This window comes from Lactuca virosa, chromosome 6 (assembly GCF_052849685.1).
Source record: "Lactuca virosa cultivar CGN04683 chromosome 6, Lactuca_virosa_CGN04683_v6, whole genome shotgun sequence".
NCBI lineage: Eukaryota > Viridiplantae > Streptophyta > Magnoliopsida > Asterales > Asteraceae > Lactuca > Lactuca virosa.
The window spans coordinates 275,595,599-275,622,304 of NC_136431.1; the positions used below are offsets into that span (position 1 = coordinate 275,595,599).

Genomic DNA, 26,706 nt, shown 5'->3' on the forward strand with positions numbered 1-26,706 from the left:
TAAATGTTAATCTTCCCTGTTGTGTGTTTACTATATATGTAATTGTCTTCTCTTAATATCTATTATTCAGGAAGGGCACATACTGATTGTTTGTTGAATAACCTTTGTGAGGTATTCAATTCTAAGCTAGATGAAGGTAGGGATAAACCTATTATCACTTGCTTAGAGTATATTAGAGAGTATCTCATGAAGAGGTTATGTGTGGTGCAAAAGGAAATAGATAAGTGTGAAGGACTTCTAACCCCTACTGCAACTACAATGTTTGAAAAGATTAAGATTGATGCAGCTAAGTATGTGGCTAAATACAATGGGGCAGGAAAGTACCAAGTGGCAAGCACATGGCAAGACCAGTATGTGGTAAGCTTGAATGACCAAAGTTGCACTTGTAGGTTTTGGGAGATTACAGGTTTCCCATGTAGACATGTTGTTTGTGCTATATGGGACAAAATTGAAAATGGTGAAAATGCCCCACATGTTGATGAATGGGTCCATCCTTGCTATAGGTTATCAACATGGAAAGCCATGTATTTCAACAAAATTGATCCATTGAATGGACGTTCAATGTGGCCTAAAAGTGACTGCCCATTCACTTTACTTCCACCAAAACATAAAACACAGGTTTGTATTTCAACTAGACTAAATATATACTATACATGTGAACATGGAATGAATTCAATTTTAACTATAGTATATCAATATGTGTAGGTTGGGAGGCCTAAGAAGAAGAGAAGGAGGGGTGTTGATGAGCCAAACAGCCAAGCTGGTAGATTGAGCAGGAAATATTTGGCAATCACTTGTTCAAAGTGTCATAACAAAGGGCACAATTCCAGAACATGTAAAGGGCAGGGAGGCAGTGGTGAAGTTGGAGGGGGCTGAAAACTATTTTTAGTAGTTATTAGGATGCTTGTGTTGTAGTCTTTTGAAACTTATGTCATGTGTACTTGTTTGAAGATGTGTTAAGAACTTGAAAACTTTGCATGTAATGCTTGTCTTGTAGGTCTTTTGACACTTAAGTCATGCTTGTGTTGTAGGTCTTTATTTGTCTTGAAACTTAGTATGATGGTTGTGTTAAAATCTTTAAAACTTTGCATGTAATGGTGTGTATGCACATTTTGGTAATGAATTAACATGTTTTGTGTACTACCCTTCATAGATCAATTAATAACATTGTACTTTTCAATTGCAAATGAAAACATTCAAGAAATTGAACAATCAACTATAACATACTACATTCTATTATCATTACTATTACCACTCCATTACACATTAATCTGATACATAAACCAAATACAACAACACCAACTCCAAAACCCCCTACATAAACTGAAAGCAAAAAAACCCCTACTCGATTAAAATAAAATAAAAACCCTGCAATGGTTACAAACCAAAAACCAAAACTCCATTGCCATCCAAACTTTCACAAGATACTTAGAGATTAAAATAAAACCAAAAAAAGAACACCCATGAACAAAACAACATCAATCGGTAGTTACACAATTCTGCACTCACAATGCCAACCCTCTCTTCCAATCGGTTCATTGATCTTATCAAACCTGGAATCACCACCAATGCCCTAACACACATAGGAGGATCAGACCATCGAACGAACCCACATCTTGTATTGTTCCAAAATTGTCTTCCAGGGTTACGATCCGTCCATGAAGTGATCTTCATTGCTTCATTCCCACATCTACAAGTCACCATCTTTGAATCAGAAGCGATTAGATGTCGTGAAGGGTGCAACGGTCGAGCAACAGTGGAAGGGAGAAGAGAGGAGATGACGACTGATAAAGGTAAAGGGGTTTGCCCAAAAATCGGACATGCAATGTCTTTTAAAGAGAGAAGGTTACAACTGAAATGACGAAATTACCCCTGCAATATTTTATTAAAAAATGAGTTAACGGTGAAATGCTAACGGAGTGAGCCGGAAGGACCAAATGTTAAAAGTTTTGAAACCACAGGGACTATCTGTGAGATTTTTTGAACTTAGGGATTAAACTTGATATTCCTGGAAACCATAGGGACCATTTTTGAAGTTTTGTCTTGATTAAATATATTAAAATTCTCGAAATCTCAAACAATGGGTTTGTGATTTAGATTTAATTGGTTTGAAGTTCGAAAACTCAAACAATGGGTTTGTGATTTAGATTTAATTGTTGAATCGAGACCCTTATCCAGTGTCGAAATCGAGAATAGGATTGAGTGGAAAAAGAAAATTCTCGAACTAGAACATCGTAGAAATATGGACCTCAAACAAAAGGCTAGGATTCGGTGGGCAATCGATGGTGATGAAAACTCACGATTTTTTCATGGTATCATAAACAGTAACCTCTCAAAAATCAGAATCAACAGACTTTTGATCGGGGGAAATTGGTCAACTAACCCGATGGCAATCAATAACGAGATATTCTCTTTCTTTAAAGAGAAATTCGCTAAAAAAATGAGATCTTGACCTTCACTATCCTGCAACTTTAATAAAACCTTATCTGAAAGCGAGGCAACATTCTTGATTGAAGCTTTCTGCCCTGAAGAAATCAAAGCAGCAGTATGTGAATGTGGTAATGAGCGTGCCCCTGGACCGGATGGATTTTCATTTAAATTTATCAAAAAAATTTGGGTTTCATTTGAACCAAATTTCCATGATATACTTCTTCACTTTCATGCATCTGGTAACATTAACCCGGGCTGCAACTCCTCGTTTATCACCCTAGTCCCCAAAACCACAGACCCCTTGTGCTTGTTAGATTACCGTCCTATCAATCTAATTGGCTGTATTTATAAAGTGATCTCGAAAGTTCTGACAAATCGATTAAAATTTGTCATTGGTTCTGTGATTGGGGAGACCCAATCTGCATTCATTGCTGGAAGAAATATTCTTGATGGTCCCCTCATGATCAATGAGTTGTTACCATGGTTAAAAAGGTCAAACATGAATGCATTACTATTCAAAGTTGACTTCAATAAGGCTTTTGACTCGCTGAACTGGAACTTTCTTGTCTCCATTATGGATCAACTAGGCTTTCCTACTCGCTGGAATCAATGGATCATAGGTTGTCTGCAATCTGCTCGGACTTCTGTTTTACTGAATGGTTCACCCACGAAGGAATTCTCGATGGAGAAAGGTGTCAGACAAGGTGATCCATTATCACCCTTTCTCTTTGTATTAGCTATGGAAGCCCTCACTGCTATCATGTCTAAAGCCTGCAATATGGGAATTTTTAGGGGTATACATACACCAAATATGGGTCCGGTTTTATCCCACTTGCTCTATGCAGATGATGCGTTGTTTGTTGGTGAATGGTCCCAGAGTAACCTTCTAAACCTTGCAAGAATTCTCCGATGTTTTAACTTGGCTTCGGGACTTAGAGTGAACTTCACCAAAAGTAAGGTCTTTGGGATTGGTGTAGCTGATCCTGATGTAGAGTATTTATCTCAAATCTTAAATTGCCAGTCTGCCACCCTTCCCTTCACATACCTCGGGTTACTGGTTGGAGAAAACATGTCCCTTACCAAGCACTGGAAGTCGGTAACTGATAGGATTAAAGCTCGTCTTTCATCATGGAAAGCCAAGTCTTTATCCTTTGGTGGTCGTATCACCCTAGTAAACTCGGTTTTGGGGAGTTTACCAATCTTTTATTTTTCCCTCTTTAAAGCCCCCCTCAAGATCATTGAAGAGTTGGAGAGAATTAGAAGAAGGTTCTTATGGGGTGATGAATCCCCAAATTCAAAAATATGTTGGATTAGCTGGGACAAAGTCCTCATGCCCAAATCCATGGGTGGTCTTGGTGTTATCAGCTTTAGAGCTACTAACATCTCCCTACTTGGCAAATGGCTTTGGAGATTAAAAGAAGATCCCTCTGCACTTTGGGTTAAGTTAATTCTATCTCTGCATAAGTCGGAGCGTGTATGGAAATTTTTCCCTGTCAGACTAGAAATTAGTGGTGTCTGGAAAAACATTGTAAGCGTTACCAAAGACTTTGCGATGTACAACATTCAATTTGCTAAGTTACTCAAAAAGGATTTGGGTAAGGGTAATCTAACTTCATTTTGGTTTGAAAATTGGTCTAGGAATGGTCCTCTAAAAGACTCCTTCTCTGAACTGTTCAAATTGGAATCAAAGAAGCAATGCTTACTCTCTGATAGATATGAAAAAATTGGTGATACTTTTGAATGAAAGTGGAGCTGGAAACGATCACCATCTTCAGATATGGAGAAAATTGAATTATCTTGCTGTGATTTAATCTTGCAGGATATAAACCTCACCTTCTTTGATGATAGCTGGAAATGGTTGCCAGATACATCGGGCAATTTCTCAGTTAGTTCCGTACGCCGCCTATGGGAATCGTACTCATGTAGCGATATACCATACAAACACTTTTGGAACAACTTTGTACCCATAAAAACTAATTTTTTGGGATGGCGTGCGGTACTTAATCGACTATCTTCCATGGTAGAAATCTCAAAATGTGGGATCACTTTATCATCTACTCTTTGTGCTTTTTGTGGTGTTGAGGAAGAGACTGCAATTCATATATTTCTGCTTTGTCGATGGGTAAAAGAAGTTTGGGCGTTATTGGAATGTTGGTGTGAAATTAAGACTTCTGAGATTGTTTCGATGGAACAACTCCTATCCACTTCACACAGTTTCCTACAAACTCCATTACAAAAGAAAATCATGCATGCTGTCATTTTGACCACTATTTGGTCCATATGGAAGGCAAGGAATGATCTTGTTTTTAATTTGACTGTAACATCACCAGGGAAGGCTGTTGCTGAAATAAAAGCAACTTCTTTCCTCTGGCTAAAAAACAGAGGAAGATGATTCTCTTTGGTTTGGCGAAAATGGTGTTTATTCCCTTTCTTGGTTCAATAAGTGAATGGGTGGGTTGGGGGGGAGGGGATTGGGTAATCTTGGTGTTCTTTGGCGATATGTTTAGTGCAGCTGGTGTGGGTTTGGTGTGTGTTTCAATTCTTGGGGTAGATCTATTTATAGGATTGAGCTGCAGGTAAACATTTTTTTCTGGATGTGTTCTTTCGTGTACATTGGGGTAAGGGAGGGGATGTATACTTGGTGTCGGTGTGAGTTCTCCTTTGTTATCATGTTTGATTATGTTGGTGTATTCCTGTTTTAATTCCCTACAGATATTGATATATGGTCTATTGGTACTATTTCGTGTAAACTTGGTCACAATGGTGCCTTGAATCTTATGTCAGGCGTAATGACATATACACTTACATGTACCCGTTGCTGCATGATTGGAGGATACCGTTATATCCAAAATTTCAAGGAATGGACAAATTTAACCTCTTGTTGGAAAACATATTGGGTTGTATCTTGGATGGGACAAACTTGTTGGAGGCTCTTGGATGATTCTCTCCCCCTAAATATCTTATATGTTTGATGATCCTCAAGTACTTATCACGGATGTTATGTTGGAGATCACAAAGCATCCTTTGGTTGTATCTGTATCTCCATGGTGTTGTGATTTTGGGCTGCATCTGAAGACTTCGGCTTGTTTTTCATATCTTTTATTTCTCAAGCTATGTTTGTATTTCAAACTTAGTTTTCTTTACTTTCTTTTTTGTTTTGTGAGTACTCTTTTGCATTCCAGCTTCCTGTTGGTCGCTTTTTAATTTAATTTCGTTGTTATATATATATATATATATATATATATATATATATATATATATATATATATATATATATATTAAAAATTAAAATAAATAATATTATTTAGATAAACTCTAAAAATATAAAATTCAACTTTTTGTGTACCTCATATATGAAAGTATTATATTCATTTTTACATTAGATTGGTAAAAAACAAATTGATACTTTGATCTCAAGTCTAATATAGTTATTTTATATTATATTACAAAACCTTTTGAAAGGTTTGTATATTATTATCTTTTGGGGTTATAATTAAAAAAAAAAAAAAAAAAAAAAAAAAAAAAAAAAAAACACCATAGATGGGAATCGAAAGGAACCACCTCCGTTAAAAGTAATTTGTCGAAACCAACTTCTTTACATCTATATTGAACATTTTCATAATACAAATATTATATAAAACATATTAAGCAGATTTCATTTTGAGACCCCAAACCAACTCGAGGCCCAGGGTCGTCGCCCAACTTGTCCCTTCTATTGGGTCGGGCATGTATCTTCTTTTCCCTTGTTGTCCTTCTCCTAACTCATTCCTTCCAGATCGTCCCATCTCACTCCTCCATTTCATTCGTCGTCACCGTCCATCCCCGCCCCGCCGTCCAGCACCACCGTCGGTAGCATGACCTTCATCCAACACCACTGTCGTTCAGCTGATTTTATAACCAACAATCAGCAAGGTTTGCGATATTATTCTCCTTCTTTGAAATCGATTTATGTGTTATGTGTATCCATGCCCATTTATTGATTTGTTATGTGTAATCCATGCTTCAAATCAATTTGTTAAATGCATATTTTTAGTGGTTTAGCCGAATGAAATACACCTATGACATATTTACTTATTTTTCATAACAACTGGGAAAATTATTGTGATGTGTAGTTATTGTAGCAAAAAGATTAATTTTTGAAGTGTATGCATGGTTGCTCAATGTTCTTGTTCTTACCCCTGAACATGGTTCATTTATCTGGATTGAAAATTTGATTGGGGTGACTTTTAGTTTTAGATGTAACTGTTGATGGAATTGTTTGTATGGCTTTTGGTTTATGATGTTATATAGTGTAACGCCCGCAGATTCGGGCTAGTCAATTTAGAGATAATAAGCGTTAAAATGACTTTTTGATAGAAGATTACTTAGGATAAATAATCTTAACCAAAGTTATAGTATATATCACAAGGATTTCGTACATATAAAGAACACTGAAATCCGACTTATAACGAAGAAGTTATGACTCGTCGAAGTTTCGCAATTAAACCGGCACGAATCTGCGTATCGTAAAAAAGTAAAATTTTGACAAATTACTTTTTAGACTTATCGATCTAAACAAAAGTCATAGTATGCGTTAAACCGAGAGCGTGGATATAGAGAACGTCCAAATCTGACTTCATTTGAGGAAGTTATGGTTTTTCTAAGATTCATTGTAGCAGTGTACAGCTCGGAAATCGAATTCTAGATCGATCAATTTTTAGCCAAGATGATCTAAATGAGAATTGAAGATCTCGTTAATAGGAGTTCAAAGATATAAAAACAGTCAAAAACAGACGTCGAATGACAAAGTTATGAATTTTTAACGGACTTTAACTGTCTAAACTGTTAAAATATAACTTTAAAAATAAAGTTAGAATTAGTCGATGGAGTCTAAACGAAAGTTGTAGATCTCGTTGATATCTACGCATGGATATAAATTACGTCAAAAACGGTGCTCGTATTCAAAAGTTATGGATTTTACAAGATAATTAATTTTCGGATTAACCTCGGCGTGACACGTGTCGTGATCTGGCACACCCCTTCCTCCCCAAGGCTTGCGATCTTATGGCGACACCTTGCCCTTAGTACGCCCAGTGTAACTCGCATATGCCCAGCGTAATTTTTTAGTACGCCCTGCGTGCTGGACCACTTCCAACCTATAAATAGAAGCCGAATTTCACTCATTTCTTCACACCTTCTCATTCCTTCTCTTCCAAAACCCTCTCAAGGCCTCAATGCCTTTCTCTAACACTTCCTAAGTAATAGTAGCAAAACTCTGGGTTGCCAAAAATTCCCGAGAAATAGAGCTTTCGGTTTAGAAGTTCTACTCGCGTAGAGTCCGGTTTCTCGCTAAACCACCTGTAAGTTGGGTTATATGCGATCACATAAATTCTCTTCTTTCTTCCACCTGAATTATTGGCACGAAAAACCCTCGAAGCTCATATGTGATCATATTCGCGATTGCATAAACAACATATGCAATCGCATATTCCTTATGTTGTCTCTTTTTGGTCGCAATTCTTCCTTCCAAACTATTCTTGATCATTCCTCAACATCCTTCCTTAGTTCCGTCTCCAATTGAATTCCAAAGCTTCCAATAACGCATCCCGAACTCACGAAGTTGTCCATGTGCTCCAAATTTCCCTAAAAATCATAACAAATGTGAGTAATACAGGCATTCTGTAAATATAATGAGAAACAAACAATTTATAATAACCATTAGGGAGTAATCCCTGAATCAGTATTGTGTGTGCATTTTATCTGTGTTCTTGATATCTATGCTGGATGAACAAAATATACATTTTTTACTTGATTTAAATTGTATATGTATTTTTATACTTATAAATATGTATTGGGTAGCGATGGGTGATGAGAGATAGGTGATGATAGATATGTGATGATAGATATGTGATGATGAATATGTGATGCAAGATAAGAGATGATTAGTTGATGTCATAACCTTGACCTGCGATGTTGCGATATAGTCATCTACCAGAGTATAGATGGTGACCACTGACTAATCTAAAAAGTCATGTGGAAACACCGACAGACTCATAACCTTTAGGTGATGCATTACGAGTTCATGCGATGTTGTAACTACGTATTCATGCGATGATACTCTACCCTTACTGGACACGTATTGAGGGAGTAATCCCCGAATCAGTAATGTCTATGCGATGTAGGCGATGATCCTTAGGAATAGTCCTTAGGAACAAACATATAAGGAAATGCGATGTAAGGCGATGAGAGGTAAATATGATGTAGGAGATGACCCTTAGGATAAAACTTTAGGGAAGAATAAATAAAGAAAATGGGGATGAGTAATTGGGTTAATTGTTTGACATGAAATATGTGAAGAAACAAATTAACTATATTATTGTGGGTTGAAAACCCTATGTACTCACTAGGTTTCCCAACCTGACCCACTCAGTTTATTTGTATCACAGGTGTCGATACGAAGCTACATTACACTGAGAGATTAACGAAGATGTAAATCACTAGTGTAAATGAATGTAATGTCTGTTTATGCTTATGTTTCTGTATTGACGATGACATCCCAATGTTTTAATATAAACAAAATACATTTCTTCGGAAATGCTTTGATAATATATTTATCATGTTTTCTGGGGAAAAATTCCGCAATATTATTCTTTAAAATAGATACTCTGATTTTTAAATAAGCATAAATAAAATTTTTAAAATGACCGTGAATTTGGGGACGTCACAATGTGTCGGTTAGCCACACACGCTCCATTAATCAATGATAATTTACGAGACACCCATTGCCACCCTTTATTAGTCCATATTAGTGTGTCGGTTGATCCACACACGCTCCACTAACGACTTTTATAAAGTGCAATGTGCAATTTCATGGATTAACATCAAATTCATATTTTTCCTAAAGCAACCAAGGATGAGAATTTAATAAAAACATTTAGTTACTTTATTATTTTTTTATACTTATTAATGAGAATTAAACGTCGTATCAAACCCGCTCGGCTAACGACCATTAACCAATCAAGGAATTGGTGGGTTAGAGTGGACACTCATTCAACTACCATTTTATAGGCAGTTTCCTTATATCCCCCTTATAGATCGGCTTCGTGAATGAGGCGTGCTGGCGGTTCGACTGACTTGTCGTACAAAAATAAACGATTACATTTTATCGGACACAAGAATGACAAGATATAACAGAAGGTAATATGATCATTTTCATCACTCAACGCAATCAGTCAGTCAGATGCATAATCAAACAACCAATTTTATCTGGAGACAGACTTAATCAGAGTTTCTAACTATACCTCTAACTTAGTCGGATTTAACTCAATCAACAACTATCAAACAACCCCTAAGAAGGGGTGGGGTGCGCCAAGCATGCCAAGCTCACTGCACACTGGACCTTGGCCCAGGTAAAGGGTCCTTGTCAAGGCTAATACGCCGGTTCACCAACGATATGGGAGTGGGGGGTGGAGAGAGTGTGTGTGTTGGTGGGTTGTGATTGGCTCATTTTTATTATAGTTTTGTTCTTTTTTTTCTCCCAACATAAAGTTCAAGCTCACCAACACTCCCCAAAAATTACAAGGTATACATATTGTTTTACCAAATGCTTAGGTGGCACCAAATAAAATGATGTGGCAAAATGCTAAACTTACAACCACTCCCTTTAATCTATGAGAAATCTCAATTATCAAAAGTTAAATCGTGATAACTAAGTCATTAAACTATCATTTTATTTTATTTTTTATTTTTCCTCTTATAATTAATTTCCTACTTTCGGTTTGTTCGTTTCTTTGCTTAGATGGAACTAGCCATGGCAAAACCTAACACGACACGACAACTTGACACGACACAAAATTAGCAGGTTTGGGTAAGAGATTTCGACACGTTTATGTAAATGGGTTGACACGACACGACACAATAATTAAACGGGTGGGGTTTGGGTCAAGACTTTCAACTCAAAGATGATTCATATGACCCGTTTAATTATATATCATTTTTTTTATAAATTTCAGATTTTTATAAATATATTATATATTATAGAGTTGTAGTGGGTCAAACTCAATAACTAAAAGTAAAATTCAAATTTTCAAAGTGACTTAGGCTCCGTTTGATACTCGTCTGACTGGGTCTGAGTCAGCGATTTGGGTTGACTCGGTCAACTAGGTCCGTTTGATGAGTTGCTGACTCGGTCAGAATGTCTAACCCATATGGCTTACTCGGTCAGCTTTATCATATGGCTGACTGAACCAAAAGACAAACTTGCCCTCTTCTTTCTCCTTTGCCCTTCTGTTTCTGCCTCATCCTTCGCCTCTCGTCAATTTTCATCTATTCCTCTTGTTGCATCTTCTTTACTGCTACACATCTTCTCCTTCTTCCTTCTTTACTCTCCAAACATCAACCCTCAGCCAACACTTTACATCCTCCTTCCCCTGCCTCTCCATCGCCTCCCCTCCTTGGTAAGTTTTCTTTCTTGATTTTCTAAAATCCGTGCTTGAAATTTATTTTCTAAATGCTTGAAATCGTGAAGGGTTGGTGATTAATTCGAATATTTGAGTCAAAAAAATCGGATTATGTTTGGATTTGATCAAACGTGATTGAAATACAACTTCTAGAGTAGTATTGATATCAAAACTAGGCTACATCCAAATGCAATTAGGGGATTTTGTTTTTGCTATTTTGATGAATCTGATTTTATGAAAACAGATTCGCTATAAATTTGTGTTTTGAAAGTGGTATCCTTTCCAATTTTGTATCAAGGTATATATGTAGAGAGAGAGAGAGAGAGAGAGAGTGTGTAGCTTGTAAAAAATTATTTGTTTATAGTTGAGATCTGTGTTCTAATATTATTAAACCCAAATCTCTATTTATTATGGACATATTGTATATATACATATAAGATTAATAAAATATTCTATACAAAGGTGTTCTTAAAAACTAGGATTATAGACTTGTTCTTTAGCTGCACTGATTTCTGTGTTCTTTTTCTAAAATATGTAACTAATTTCTGTGTGTGATTTATTTATTTATTTATTATGATTATTATTTGTAGTGAGCCTGAAGATCAAGTTTTATATTTGGTGGAGAGATTATAAACAAGTTTGGTTTGTTTGAAGAGGAGAGATTGAATGTTTTTATAAACAGAATGTAATGTTATAAATTAAATGGTAATAAAAAAAATATTATCAAAAATATTGTCCTAGGGTAAAATGGTCATTTTTCACTAGTCAACACATTCAGTCAGATGTACAATCAAACAGTATGACTTCTTACTCAATCATAATTCCTTACCCAGACAGATTTTTTTCAGTCAGCACTTTTTCAATCAGTAACTATCAAACGGGACCTTAAATTTACTCCTCCTCACCGTCTATCCCTTTTGCTCCCCAACTTTAACTATTTTCATTTAGTCTTTTAAACTTACTATGAATTATGTCACTCTACCTCCCAACTCCAATGTTTCATTTTCTCCTTTTTACACCCCCATTTCCTACTTTCCAAACTTTAAAATATTTTAACCCGACATAACATAATATATTTACAAGGTCTAAACCTTAACCCGAAACCCGACACGAAACCGACACAAAAATAAATGGGCTGACACGACACGACACGATACTTAAATGGGTTGGGTTAGGTTCAAGCCCTCTCTACCCGTTTAATGTCTTGACACGACACGAATCTGACACGACACGTTTGCCATGTCTAGGTGGAACCAACGTGGCATTGACATATCTATTGATTGAAATTTTAAAACAAGTTGACCATTTAATTATGCCAAAACATCGTCTTTTACTTACGTGTAAACCAACGATGATTGTCTAAGACAAATTCAAAGAAATAGTCCATGTGTAATTACATAAATGGTCCATATTCAAATTGAGAAAACGACAAAAATATCCTTGTGCGAGAAAAAAAAAATCTAGAATTGGTCCCTTTTTAAGAAATACATGAAACTAAGGATGTACCCCCCCGCGTTGCGGGGGTTAGACGATATTTCTTTATAGACAGTAAATACAAATTGCTGCAAAGCAACCATCCAAAATTATCTATGAACACATGACAATCAACACAATTAGTAAACAATAACATGAAAACACTTAGACACATGGATTGAAAAGGAACATCGACATCAGAAGACCTGGACACATGAACTGGAACAAAAGAGAAACATTCAAACGATAAAAGGGCACACAAAAAGCTAAAAGATCAAACTGGAAAATAGAAAAACATATTTACAGATGTTGTTATCAAGAATTGAAGATATCTTTTCAATTCTGATAAAGTTGCTAATATCTATCCGAGATAAGTTACTTTACAGTAAATTATAATTATATACATAAATAACACATTTTTTTTACCTTAGTAGAGCATTTTACTTCAGCAAGCTGAGGAGCATCCGTGCTTCATGTGATCATGTCACGAAGTTAAAAATGCAATTCATCATGAAGTTTTCCACAAAACCCGGAGCGGATGACAGTTTACGTTTGGTAGATTTCCTGAAAATTTTAAAGGGATTAAATGATACTTTTGTTAACTTATTTACTATGGCATTTTACTTTCATTTCTTCTTAATGAACTTGTTTTTGGCATTTACCTTAAATTTAAAATAGTGAATATAAGAAACAACAACATACCTCCACCTATTTGTTTATTATAGCTTTCCACTTTCATCTCTTATTATCATATGACATTTTACTTTAATATCCATATAATTATAGCAATTCCATCCATAGTACAATGCAATTTCTAAGCTGAACAACATCTGTGCTTTACGTCACTCTTTAAAAAAATCAAGTAAAAAGTTCCATGTCAGCCGTTATTTTTTATTTTTGATACAATAACTATAAAAATGATAACGTTGTTCAACTTCAAAGCATTACATGCAAGCATTGCAAAGTTAGCTACTTCTGTTGTTGTTACTTGATCATTTGTTTTTCTTAAATGAATATAACCACCATCAAAAGGTTTAAATGGTCATAAATTTTTTACAAAATTTGGTTTTTGCTTAGAAGTAGCTCGATCTGTGTAGGTTGCAAAAATATCATCTGTGATCTCAAGGTTGTTTGAGGTAATAAACCTTCAAAATGACCTGGTCATATGCATAACATAATTCCTTTTATAAAAAAAAAGGAATATATTAAGAAATATACTTACCAGCAGGAACACATGTGTCATTATCATTGATTAAACCATCTGATTGGCTGCTTGCACTTCCACTTCTCACATGCTTGTTTTCTGATTTTTTAAATTTGGTGTGTACCCTTGAACCGAACCTTTGTTACCCGCCTTCACATGATTCAGTTCGATTTGTTTTTTTTATCCAATTCACCTCAATTTGTTGTTCCTCATCCAAGTGCCTTTCTCCTGACAATTATACATAACAAAAGTCTTAATAGAATAAGTAACCTTTTCTGTGGACATCTATACTTAATAGAACTGTCATATGTGATATAGGATTTACCTGGGATATAACAGCAGATGTAATTCACCAGTAAGGTTGATTCAACTGGAAGATCATGTGTTGTCACCCGCATTAAGAATCCTTTGAGCTAATATGGCACAAAACATATTTTACAATTTGTTAAAAACACAAATGTTTTTTATCTTTAAAATTACTGAATTATAGTAGATAATCTATAAATACTCACAATCAAGGCTTGTTACAATGGCAGAGCTAATACGGAAGGCAAACATCTTTTTTGTTACCAAGTTACAATCATGTGTAAGAAATAAACGAATTTGAATTATATTTTGGAAATTATAAAGATAAGGTGATAGGGACAAAACAAATAAATATTTAAAGGTATTAAACTATTAATTAATTTGAATTGTTTGAGATAATGGTAGACCAGGCAGGCTTAAACATTCGTTATCGAAGTGTTTCAAAGAAGGTGTTGGTATCTGTAAAAATAAAAATGACCAGTAAAAAGGTATATAACTTTTTAGAGCAAATTGCAGCGTACTTTACTGTCACACCCCCAAACTAGGATGACGGAAATGTCTGGGGGTGGATGACTTCATAAACAGTATCACAACATAATGTACAATAGTGATAAAAACAAACGTAACCATCATAAATATAATTGAAAATGTTACATTGTTTCCAAGTGTTGTATGTTTCAAAACCAATTACATTATGATGACAAAATGAATAGTACGACGTTGTAGCGTCCCATCCTCAAAAGCCTTGTGACTATCTGTTTAACGGTTTCCTGAGAATACAAGTAGTTTTTTAAAAGTGTCAACAATTAAGTTGGTGAATTCATAAGAGTTTTGTACGTGAAAAATCTGTAATTCTTTCCTTGTAAAATAATAGTGTTTGTTCCCAGAAAATCAAATATTTTCTTAAAAATGAGTTGTAGTCTTAAAACCCGTAAGACCACAAATGTATAAGTACTTCTATACTTAAGATAGTATTACGTAGTTTTATTCTTATATAAAATCATTTGAACGCATGTTACCCCGTAAACTAAATGTATCGTTGATTTCCTATGTGAGTTATTACGACCATGCTAAAACCGAAGTTGGTCTGCTGCGACGTTCTTCAAGCATCGGAATGTTAGACATTTGTCACCCCACAACTGCCGGTCTAGCTGTAGCTAGCAGCTTAGGTGTGGGATTGTCAGTCCCCTATAGATCTATACACAAGTATCACGCTCTCTTACCGAGATTCTGGTTATAATTCAGGACTTTAGTGTGTACCCTAGTAGGTACGGTGAAGACTTTGTCTCACATAATTGTTTCAACATGTTTACGTTTTATTGTAATGAAAACTCTTGTATGTGTAATTATCACTTTTTAATGGTATTAATATGGTGTATAATAATTATATACTTTTATATAATTATTCGTCTTGTCCCAAAATGTTATAATAATGTTAATGACCCATAAACTACACCTATTATAGTTTATTATGAATATTTCGTTGTACCCACACACACACACACACACACACACACACACACACACACACATATATATATATATATATATATATATATATATATATATAGGTTAACATGTTAAGATGTTCCTAAATAACATATATTATACACCTAACACAAGTATATGAACTTTTAATACGATAAAGTCAGTTTTCTAGTTTTTGACTTTCTTACGTCACCAAACGGTAAATATTGAATTATAAACTTTGTAAAATTTGTTATTACCTTTTTGTGACGTTTAAGTCAAGTTATCCTTACATGTTTAAAACAACATATTTTAGGTCAAGTCTCACAGAAATGGTACCATAACCTGGTTATGATCATTTTTGTTAGAAAACCCTAAATTTTTTTACACAAAAATGATAGATTTTTAGGTTTTTTTTTTTTTTTTTTTTTTGTAAAACCAAATCATTGATATTTATAACAAGTATCATATCATATGTCCCAAATAACATATTTTGATTTATATCCCACAAAAATGGTGTAATAACTTGGTTATAACCAAGGTTCTAAAAAGTTCGTCATGACGCGTCATGGCTCCAAGGGTTGTGCCTGCCGCAAAGCTTTACCAAAACGCCGCCTTAACACATATATGTGTATAAAATAGAATAATAGTTGAAAATACATATAAAAATATTAATTATATACAAAATTGCCGCCTTAAGTCACGCCTTACAAACGACGTAGCTCGCCAAGGCTCGGAAAAGCTTGAGGTTTGACATTGCCGCCAAGTCACGCCTTACGTTATTTAGAACCTTGGTTATAACCATTTTTGCTACAAAAGTCATATTATGTCCATAAAAACCATACTTTTTATAGTTTTGTTTTTATGACTTTTTCTTAAGAACATATAACATGTTTATACTCATTTTTCATAGATTTGTATTTTAAACAACATACCACACATAAATGTTCATAATACTAGGTAATAATGTTATTTCATGTAAATAACATTTTTACACAACATGAAAATAAAGCATGTTAAACAACTTGTATAATCATACAAGTTTACTTGTATCCCCCCCCCCCCCTAAAACTTGGATAAATATGAAAATGAGGGGTATGAACTCACCTTAAGTGTGTTTCTTGGTGGATAAAGAGGTGAAGATGAAAGATTTCAAGTTAAGAACACTGGAAGAACACTTGAAGATTGAAAGATCCTATGGATATTAACACATATTAATGTGTGTAATTGTAACAAAACTAGTATATATATATATATATATATATATATATATATATATATATATATATATGTATGTATATATGTGTGTGTATAGAATCACTAGATTAGTAAGGAAAAACTTACCAAAAGATCAAGAACCAACTTATGGAAATTAATCTTGATATATATATATATATATATATATATATATATATATATATATATATATATATATATATATATATATATAGAGAGAGAGAGAGAGAGCTTGTTCTTGTGGAAGGAGATGAACAAAATAAAGAAGATGGGATGGGGGGGGGGGGGTCGGCCGAAATAAGAAAGAGAGGGAGGGAGGGTTGGGGGTGGGGTGGGTATAGGGGGCATGATATGGTTTCTTGAATTTAATATTCAAGTATGACTCTTTTAATTTAATAATAATACTTTATAAAAGTGTGTAATAATCATATAAGACAAATGTGGTCTTTTAGTTTATTTGTATAAAAATAATGGGTAATTTTTATAAGAGTTGGTGATTTTTATAAAAATTGTGGTAAAAATGATGTGTAATTACTTAATTTGAACCATCTAAATTTAAATTATTATCATAAAAAATAATTACACATTCCACGAGAGTTAGGATGATTCCTAATTCTTTTCGTTAAAGTTTGAGTGTTTAAGCCGAGTAAAGAATTTGTCGCATTTAGTGACGAATTCACCAAAAAATCTGAATATGTAACCTTTGTTATGAATTTGTCATGTAGCATAAAGTTTATGAACTCAACTACATTGTGTTATGAATATTATTTATACCTAAATAATATATAATTGAATTACCGAATTTTTACGTTACTAACCCTAATTAGGGTTTATATTCAATAATTAGCAACGAGAGAGATACTTTGTATTATAACTTGCCAATAGTACATTAGAAACATTAGAGAATATCACATTTCTCCTAAAATTCTAATACGAGTTGAGTTGACCTGGTTGACTTTTGTTGACTTTGTTTGACCAAAATTGACTGTTGTCACATCATCTCCCTGTTAGAAGGAATTTCGTCCCGAAATTAGCACTCCGGGTGGGTTCTCAAGAGTTAGGGAAAATATGTGGGTATTTCTGTTTCATTTTGTCCTCACGTTTCCAGGTAAATTCCGGTCCTCACTTGACGTTCCAATGGATCTTTACTATTGGTATGCGGCTTTGCTTCGTTCTTTTGACTTCCCTGTCCATGATTTTCACAGGTTTCTCAACGAAGTGGAGACTCTCGTTTACTTCAATTTCATCAAGTAGAATGACGAGAGTCTCACCAGACAGGCATTTCTTCAAGTGGGACACATGGAAAGCGGGGTGCACGTTGTTGAGTTCCTGTGGTAGTCGAAGTCTGTAAGCTACCGGGCCAATCTTGGCAATGATCTCGAATGGCCCTATATACCTTGGATTTAGTTTCCCACGTTTTCCAAAATGTATCATTCCCTTCCAGGGTGATACCTTCAACAATACGCGGTATCCGACCTGGAATTCCAAGGGTTTGCGTCGTTTATCCACATAACTCTTTTGTCGGTCCCGTGATGCTTTTAGTCGTTCACGGATCTGAACGATCTTCTCTGTCGTTTCCCGTATGATCTCAGGGCCGGTAAGAGTTTTGTTAGGCACTTGTCCTCTAGTTAGCTGAGTGTCACCCACCTCATCCCATCACAGAGCTGATATGCACTTGCGCCCATCGAGGGATTCAAATGGAGCAACTTTAATGCTAGTGTGATAACTGTTATTGTATGAGAATTCGATCAGCGGTAAGTGGGTATCCCAAGCTTTACCAAAGTCTATCATACAAGCTCTCAACATGTCTTCCAGAGTTTAAATAGTTCTCTCGCTTTTCCCGTCGGTTTGTGGGTGTTAGGTTGTACTCATGTCGAGTCTGGTTCCCAAGGACTTTTGTAGTGATTGCCAAAACCGTGAGGTAAACTTGCTATCTCTGTCAAAGATAATGGATGTTGGCACACCATGTAATCGTACAATCTCCTTAATGTACGTCCTTGTTAGTTTCTCCATTTTGTCTGTCTCATTTATTGGTAGGAAGTGCGTGGATTTGGTTAACCTATCAATAATTACCCATATGGTGTTAAGTCCACTAGTTGTCTTGGGCAATTTAGTTATGAAGTCCATGGTTATCCGCTCCCACTTCCACTCGGGTATATCCGGTTGTTGTAGCAAGCCCGAGGGATTTTGGTACTCTACTTTGACTTTGGCGCAAGTCAAACACTTTCCCACATAAGTAGCGATCTCCGCCTTCATGTTTGGCCACCAATATAGTTTCTTGAGGTCTAGATACATCTTGTCTGACCCGGGATGAACGGAGTACCTGGTCTTGTGAGATTCGTTTATGATAACGTCTCTGTACCCACCAAATATCGGTGTCCAGATTCGATTCACGAGGTAACGAGCTCCGTCACCCTTGACCTCAAGGTTTTTATCCATTCCTCACAAGGCTTCACTTGTGACATTCTCAGGTTTCAAGGCTTCCAGTTGCGCTTCCTTGATCGGAGTGGAAAAATGTGAATGGATAGTCATTGTCAACGATTTTACTCGGCGACCAGAGTACTCCTTTCGACTTAGGGCATCTGCTACCACGTTGGCCTTGCCCGGATGATAACGAATTTCGCATTCGTAATCATTTAGTAAATCTACCCATCGTCGTTGCCTCATATTGAGCTCTTTTTGATTGAGGATGTGTTGGAGACTCTTATGGTCAGTGAAGATCGTACACTTTGTACCATAAAGGCAGTGTCTCCAAATCTTTAAGGCAAACACTATTACCCCTAATTCAAGGTAGTGTGTGGTGTAGTTGGCATCATGAGTCTTAAGTTGTCTTGAGGCATAGGCAATGACATTTCCCCGTTGCATAAGTATCCAACCTAGACCCTGTTTGGACGCATCGCAATAGACCACAAAGTCTTCCGTTCCTTCTGGATGGGACAAGATCGGAGCACTGCATAAAGCTTGCTTTAGTGTATGGAAGGCAGCTACTTATTTATCCTCCGAATTGAAGTGGTTTGGCGATGATGGAAAAGTTATGTATGAACCTTCGGTAGTAGCCAACAAGGACCAAAAACTGGCGGATTTCCGTCGGTGTCCTCGACACTTCCCAGTTTTCAATTGCTTTGATTTTGGAGGGATCCACATGTATCCCTTCCTCTCTGACCACGTGTCCCAACAAGTCCACCTTTCGAATCCAAAATTCACATTTTGAAAACTTTGCATATAGCTTTTCCACCCTTAGCGTCTCCAAGACTTGTCGCAGATGTTGACTATGCTCTTCCTTACTTCGCGAATAGATTAGTATGTCATCGATGAATACTATCACGAATTTATCTAGGTAAGGTCGGCATACGCGGTTCATTAGATCCATTAACACCGCGGGTGCATTAGTCAATCTGAAGGGCATCACAATGAACTCGTAGTGGTCGTAACGAGTCCTAAACACCACCGTAGGAATATCTTCCTCCTGGACTCTGAGCTGATGGTACCTCGACCTTAGATCGATTTTCGAGAAGTAGCTCGATCCTTGAAGTTGGTCAAACTGATCGTCAATTCGGGGTAGGGGATATCGGTTCTTGATGGTGAGTTTGTTCAACTCCCGATGGTCAATGCACATACGGAATGATCCGTCTTTCTTCTTTACGAACAAGACTGGTGCTCCCCAAGATGAGAAGCTTGGTCTGGTGAATCATTTGCTCAACATTTTGTTCAGTTGACTGGACAATTCTTGCATTTCTGTCGGGGATAAACGATATGGTGATTTAGCTATGGGGGTGGCTCCAGAGATCAAGTCGATTCTGAACTCGACTTGTCGTACGGGTGGTACTCCCGGAAGGTCTTCTGGGAATACGTATGAAAAATTGCAGACTTCTGGAATATCGTTGATGTCCTTCGCTTCCCTCTTTTCATCAACAACGTGGGCTAGGAATGTGTGGTACTTATTGTGCAGGTACTTTTGAGCCTTGATGCAAGAGACAATTTAGAGGTTTGTGTCGGGTTTGTCACCATAGATGACAAGGGTTCCGTTATTTGGTACGTTATGTCAAACGGCTCTTTCGTAACACATGATATCGTCATGGTGAGGACTTAACCAATCCATGCCAATGATCACATCAAAGCTTCTTATTGTAACAAGCATTAGGTCGATTTGGAAGGAGTGATTGTTTAGGGTTAGGGTGCATCCTATGTATATGTCTCTGGTGCTTTCAGTTTTTCCATTAGCCATTTCTACTGTGAATATTTCATTGGGTTATTGAGGTTTTTGTTTGAGTATGTTTTTAAACTCGTAGCTCACGAAACTCCTCTCCGCACCGCTATTGAAAAGTATGCATGCATATGAGTTATTAAGGAGAAACGTACCGGTAACCACAACGGGGTCCTTAATCGCTTCCTCGTGCCTCATTGTCAAGACTCTTCCCACGCCTCCGACATTCTTGTTCTTTGCCTTTTGGCACTCCCTTTTGAAATGCCCCGTATCCCCACATCCGTAACACGCCTGAATCACCCCGGCATTAGTGACTTGGGTGGCCAGTTGAGCTGGCGCCTTACAGAAACGGGCGGTATGCCCCTTACTGTTTACAACTGTTGCAGTGCATCTCCCGACAAGCTCCATTGTGATGGAAGTTGCACTTGTTGCATTTAGGCAGGTTCCCAACATATTGTTTAGTCGGCGCTGGGGCAGTAGGGACAGTGACGACATGGACTGCCACAATTTGTGGTCTTTTGGCAGACTTTTGAGTTGGTTGGCCCTTTTTCTTGTTCCAAAACTTTCGCTTGTTATCTCTCCCCTTTGGTTGATCCGGTGTGGGCGTCATAATGCTCTGGCGGACTCCGTGGTCGACAAGACTTTGTGCCAAATGTTTGGCACTGTCGTAGGTGGTTGGGTTAGCAGATACAACCATTCCTTGAATCTAGGGGGATAGTCCCCAGATGTAACGTTCCACCTTCTTTTCTGTCGGGGTGACCATCCTAGGGCACAAAACTGCCAAGTCGTTAAACCTGGTAGTATAGGCGGTCACATCAGACCCCATCATTGTATGGTTCCAAAGCTCTTGTTCTAATTTCTGAATTTCGCCCCTCGGGCAGTACTCCTCCAGCATCATGACCTTCAGATCTTCCCAACTCATAGAGTTGGCCACATCGAGATTTAGGGTTTTAACATGGCCATTCCACCAGGATAAGGCCGCGTCAGCGAAAGTGCAAGCTGCGTACCTGACTTTACATTCAACCGGGCATGAACAAACTTCAAACACAAATTCGGTTTTCTCAAACGATCTCGTTAAGGCGATGACACTACCGTCGCCATAAAACGTCTTGGGCTTGCAGCTCATGAAATCCTTGTAGGAGCATACTCATTGTTGTCCTTGGCTTTCACCATGATTGGAACTGTTGGCACCGTTCCCGTTTCTATTTCCGTGTCCGTTTCCGCTTGTGCCATTAGTGCTAAATTGTGCCATGGCGGTTGCCACAACGGCTTGGAATGTAGCAGGGTCCACATATGGAGTTGGTGTTGGTGGAACTGTTGGTGTTACGCCGACACGTCTGTTACTTCTGTGTGGTGGCATTCTTCTGCCATAGGGATTAGAGATGGAATGATGGTAAGTCCTTGATAATAGTTATAAGTCGAGTATTATCGAAATAGAACGTATCAGTTATATGTTTGTTATGTCTCGCCTTTATTGTAACTTGTAAACATTTAATAACTTTTTTTTACTACAATGAGTAAACAATTGCATAACAATTTATGAATTTAATAGTAATACCCAATGAAATAAAATGCAAACCATTTCATTGATAATGTTTCATAGTAGTACATAGTTTTAGAAATCTGACCTTCATGGAGGTCTACATTACACCTGAAACCCAAAATAAAATTGGCAACATAACGACCCTTAGAATAGTGTAATCACTTATCCGCAGGGTCGGACCTACATACATGAGGGAGTAGCACCAACGCTTACTCAAAAGACCTAGTCTATAACAAAAGTTGAGTAACATAAACACTACTCACGGCGAGTGACGTCCTTCGGCCCTAGAAGTGTGGCTATGAATGCTCGCATCTCCCTTGTTTCCTCATTGGCCTCCTCAGCTCGACGCTCTGTCTCGATCATCCTCTGCTCCATGTCGGCATGCCTGTCCGTGAGCTCCCTAACCTCGGCTCGGGCAGTCGTGACATCCTCCAGAAGACAATTGATAATCTTGCGTGGCTATGAATGCTCGCATCTCCCTTCTTTGTTTCTTACAACATTCACATGAAAAAATAAAGGCTATTTTTTATGACAGGGGCATTTTTGTCTTTTGCAAAAAAAAATATGATTCATACATACCCTAGCACCACCAATTTCCTCAACATAAATGGATTCAACGTATCCAAGTTCATCAGGATTCACATCACCAAGCCTCAACTACAATTAAATATTACATTAAATTATTATCAAAATTCTGGCTCAAAAGAATATTAAATGTGCTTACAAAAGCAAGAACACCAGATGTGTGACAAAACCGCTGAAAATCAAAATTGTAGTCGATTTTTAAGACCAATTATACCAATATCTTTTATGCAGGAAGCAATCCTTATAATTTAACTGATGGTTCAGACATACTTACCACCTCATTCCTATATATCATTGGTGGTGGTGGTAGGACCTTAAATTCATCCTTATCATGTCTAGAAAAGTGTTTACAAAATGTATTACATGATTTCCTCTTTTTTCTCCCCGCAACTGATATTGCAAATGCCATGTCAATGCTTTCGATTTCTCCTGAGAATTGTTTCAATATCCAATCCCAAAACTCCCAAATCAACGTTCAAAAAACATCCATTTTCTTCCACAAACATTTCTAACATAAATATTAGGTGAGAGTTTGAAGAATACCCTCAGGTAAAAAAAAAAAATAGAAAGATGGCATTAGACCAATTAGGAATATAAGAAAAGATAAATCAAAGATGTTTTACCAATAAGAATAGTCAAAAAGAGGTCCGAATAAAAATTCAAAAACTTGGTTCAAGCATTTGATAGAGTAGTTGGTGTACACAATAAAACTTACTTTCAAATCTCATAAGCCAGCGGGTCAAATCAACCATCATGTAAGGATGTGGAGTAACAACTAAGATATCAAAGACCTTTTCATTAGAACATTTTTATATATATTCATCATCCAAAATGCTTCTTAACATAGTCATAAAAGAAAACTAATTGAAAAAAAAAAAGATACATACCTAGGAATGCCAACAAACATATGATGCGTTGTTGATGTTAAATAGGTAGACGGAAAATAGGGGTTAAGGAATCGCGAAGCAAATTCATCCATAATTCTGCATCTTTCAAACAACGAATCTTTGATGAAAAGGGAAGCCGACTACCAGAACCAAAAACCTTTGGCTGGAATCAGGTATACCAAGCGGAGAAACAAAAAACCCAGCCAAATAGCGAAACTGGAAACCAAAATTCATGATATCAGTCGATAACGAATCTTGAAATGAAATCGATACCCGAACCGATTAATCCCAAAATTCAAGTCGACAAACGACGCTGTAAAGGCTTATGAAGGAGTTGGATTGAAATGAAATCGATACCCGAACCGATTAATACCATTTTAAGTACATCTGTTTATGCTTATATTTCTGTATTGACGATGACATCCCAATGTTTTAAAATGAATAAAAATACATTTCTTCGTAAATGCTTTGATAACGTATTTATCATGTTTTTTTGGGAACAAATTCCGCAACATTTTCATTAAAAGATGTACTCTGATTTTTATAAAGCATAAACAAAAATCGGCCTTTTCTGGCCGTAAAAATGGGGATGTCACATCTATTGGTTAAGAGAGTTACTATAGATAACTCAGAACGAACATGGAAGTAGTGGAGCTTGACTCGATTAATCAACTGCTGGGATAAAGTGGTGTGGATTTGGCGGCTACCATGGGCAAGAACAAGGTAAGTAAACCCAGTTGCCAGTTGGTACCAAGATGCAACGAATCCATAGGCCATGGAAAACGAAATTGAGGGTTGATTTTGGAAGGTGAGTAAAAAAATTATAAAAGGAAACGAGAATTCAAGTTTTTATACGATCTCGCCTTGGTCTAATCGGAAGCGAAGCGGCACAGCCAAGAAGAAAGAGGTTTGGAATAAAAATGGATTTAATCGAGGGAGAAAGATAATGACTGATGTCCATAGCGGTGCAACATTTGATTGGGTGGGAGAGGCGGTGGAGGGAGCAACCGACTTAAAACAAACGAAAATAATGTGGCAAAGTGTAACAAAAAAAGGGGTCGAAAATACGAAAAGCAAAAATTTTTGTGGCCAATTTTAGAAATGGAAAAGTTTACTGTGCGTAAGCCCCCTCACAATTAATGTTATGTATAATTATGAAAATTAAAAATATATTATAGAAATTGTGTACAAAATTATAAAAATACCCCTTAGGTCAAAACTAAAGAAATGATCTCATGTGTTTTGTATATGTTGTGTGTAACAAAATTACAAAAATGTTATTTCAGTGCAACGCGCTAAAAGGGACTAACATCGGTCCTGATTTAGACCAAAAATTGAAAACCGAAAACCGATTTAGTGGGAAATAAAGAACCGGGAACCGGACCAAAACCTCGGTTTTACCTCTATTAAATGTCATAAAAAAGACTACATTGCACAAATGGTCCCTGTGGTTTGTCAAAAATTGTCATTTTAGTCCAAAAAAGTTTGGACTAACACTAGTAGTCAACAAGTTTGATTTTGTTGCGAGTTTGGTCTAATTTGCTTTAAATTTTTTTAAAACAACAGATTTGTCCTTACTTTTTTCATTTTTTCATTTTTTTATTAATTCTACATTATCATAATTAAACGCAAAACAAAAAAGAAAAAAGAAAACCTAAAGTATACCCCCCATCCTTTCAATCTTCAATCTCTCCCTCTACTATTCACTAAAACCACCGGTGCCACCGATGGAAACCAACAACATTGACGACGCCACCATCGTCTTCGTCGTCGGTGTCACCGCCTTCAGCCCCACCTTCGGTGAAAAAGAAGGGTGTCGCCGATCTGAAACCCTAACTTGTCGGATCTTAAAACCCTAACTAGTAATCAGATCTGAGAGAGAAGAGACTCGCCGAAGAAGGAGCGAGAGACGGAGGCAATGTTTGTGGCTCGAGTTTCCAAACGAAGCTATCGTCGAGTTGTTAAGACGACAACGTTTACAGATCTGGAACATCGTCGATCTTGAGGGTTTCCAGACGAAGCCACCTCCGAGAATCTGAAATGCATCCTTACAAAGCATGAATCGACAGATCTGGTGGCGACGCTTCAGATCGTCTTTCGCCCAGATCCTCTTCCATCCAGATTTGAAGCCGGTTTGTGGGATACCACCGTCAGAAGCAAACCTATCGCCTCTCGCCGCCCTTCGTCTTCTCCTCCGACTCAATTATTCCTCAGTAAAACCTAGCTCAGAGCAAACCCTCATTTGTAGATCTGTTTCCATCACCAGAGAGGAAACAAAGAGCATGTTGGTGAGGGTTCAGACCGGAGGTGTTCCAACGAGAGAGAGAGAGGGTGATCAATGGTGGTGGTGTTTATCGGAGGGAGGACTGAAAACACATTTTTTTTCTTTTTTGTTTAATTTAAATCAGAAATATAACAAAATAAAAAAATAGAAAATGAAATTAATAAATGACAAATCTGTCATTTAAAAAAAATCAAAGTAATTGGACCAAACTCGCAATAAAATCAAACTTTTGGAGTGCTAGTCCAAATTTTTTTGGACCAAAATGATAATTTTCGATAAACCACAAGGACCATTTGTACCGTTTAGTAAAAAAAATGGCATTTTTGTGATTTCCTTTTGAAAAACTCGACCTAAAGCTAGGGCTGTCCATGGGTCGGTTTTGGACTCAAACCCAACCTAACTCATAAGTGGTCGGTTTCTGGTTTTCAGAATCCAATAGGATCGGTTTCTGATCGGTTCGGTTGATGCATTGGGTTTACATCTCCATGTGGGTTTGAGGTTGGGGTTTCAAACCCGGTAAAGCACAAGTTGTGCGCCTCTTGCAATTATGCCCCATGTGTGGGGGGCTGGGTTTGCCAGCTTTGCGGGGTCTACTCTGAAATATTGGGTAGAGGCTTCCGCTGAATCGTTTTCCGTTTAAAAAAAAAAA

The 26,706-nt window shown here is 36.9% G+C and overlaps 1 protein-coding gene and 1 long non-coding RNA gene across 3 annotated transcripts; one reads left to right on the forward strand and one right to left on the reverse strand.

Moving 5' to 3' along the window:
• Window positions 1-4,207: 4,207 nt before the first annotated feature.
• On the forward strand, window positions 4,208-4,822 carry LOC145122558 (uncharacterized). Its single transcript, XM_079058148.1, has one exon. The coding sequence runs from the start codon at window positions 4,208-4,210 to the stop codon at window positions 4,820-4,822; it is 615 nt and encodes a 204-aa protein (XP_078914274.1).
• Window positions 4,823-22,320: 17,498 nt separating this feature from the next.
• LOC145121179 (uncharacterized) lies at window positions 22,321-24,165 on the reverse strand. 2 transcript variants are annotated; one of them, XR_013714523.1, is made up of 4 exons: window positions 23,774-24,165; window positions 23,602-23,661; window positions 22,881-22,958; window positions 22,321-22,820 (listed from the first exon to the last, which is right to left on the reverse strand). It is a non-coding gene; the product is annotated as an uncharacterized LOC145121179 (long non-coding RNA). The 2 variants fall into 2 exon arrangements; XR_013714522.1 differs by having other exon boundaries at window positions 22,321-22,958.
• Between the last annotated feature and the right edge of the window lie 2,541 nt (window positions 24,166-26,706).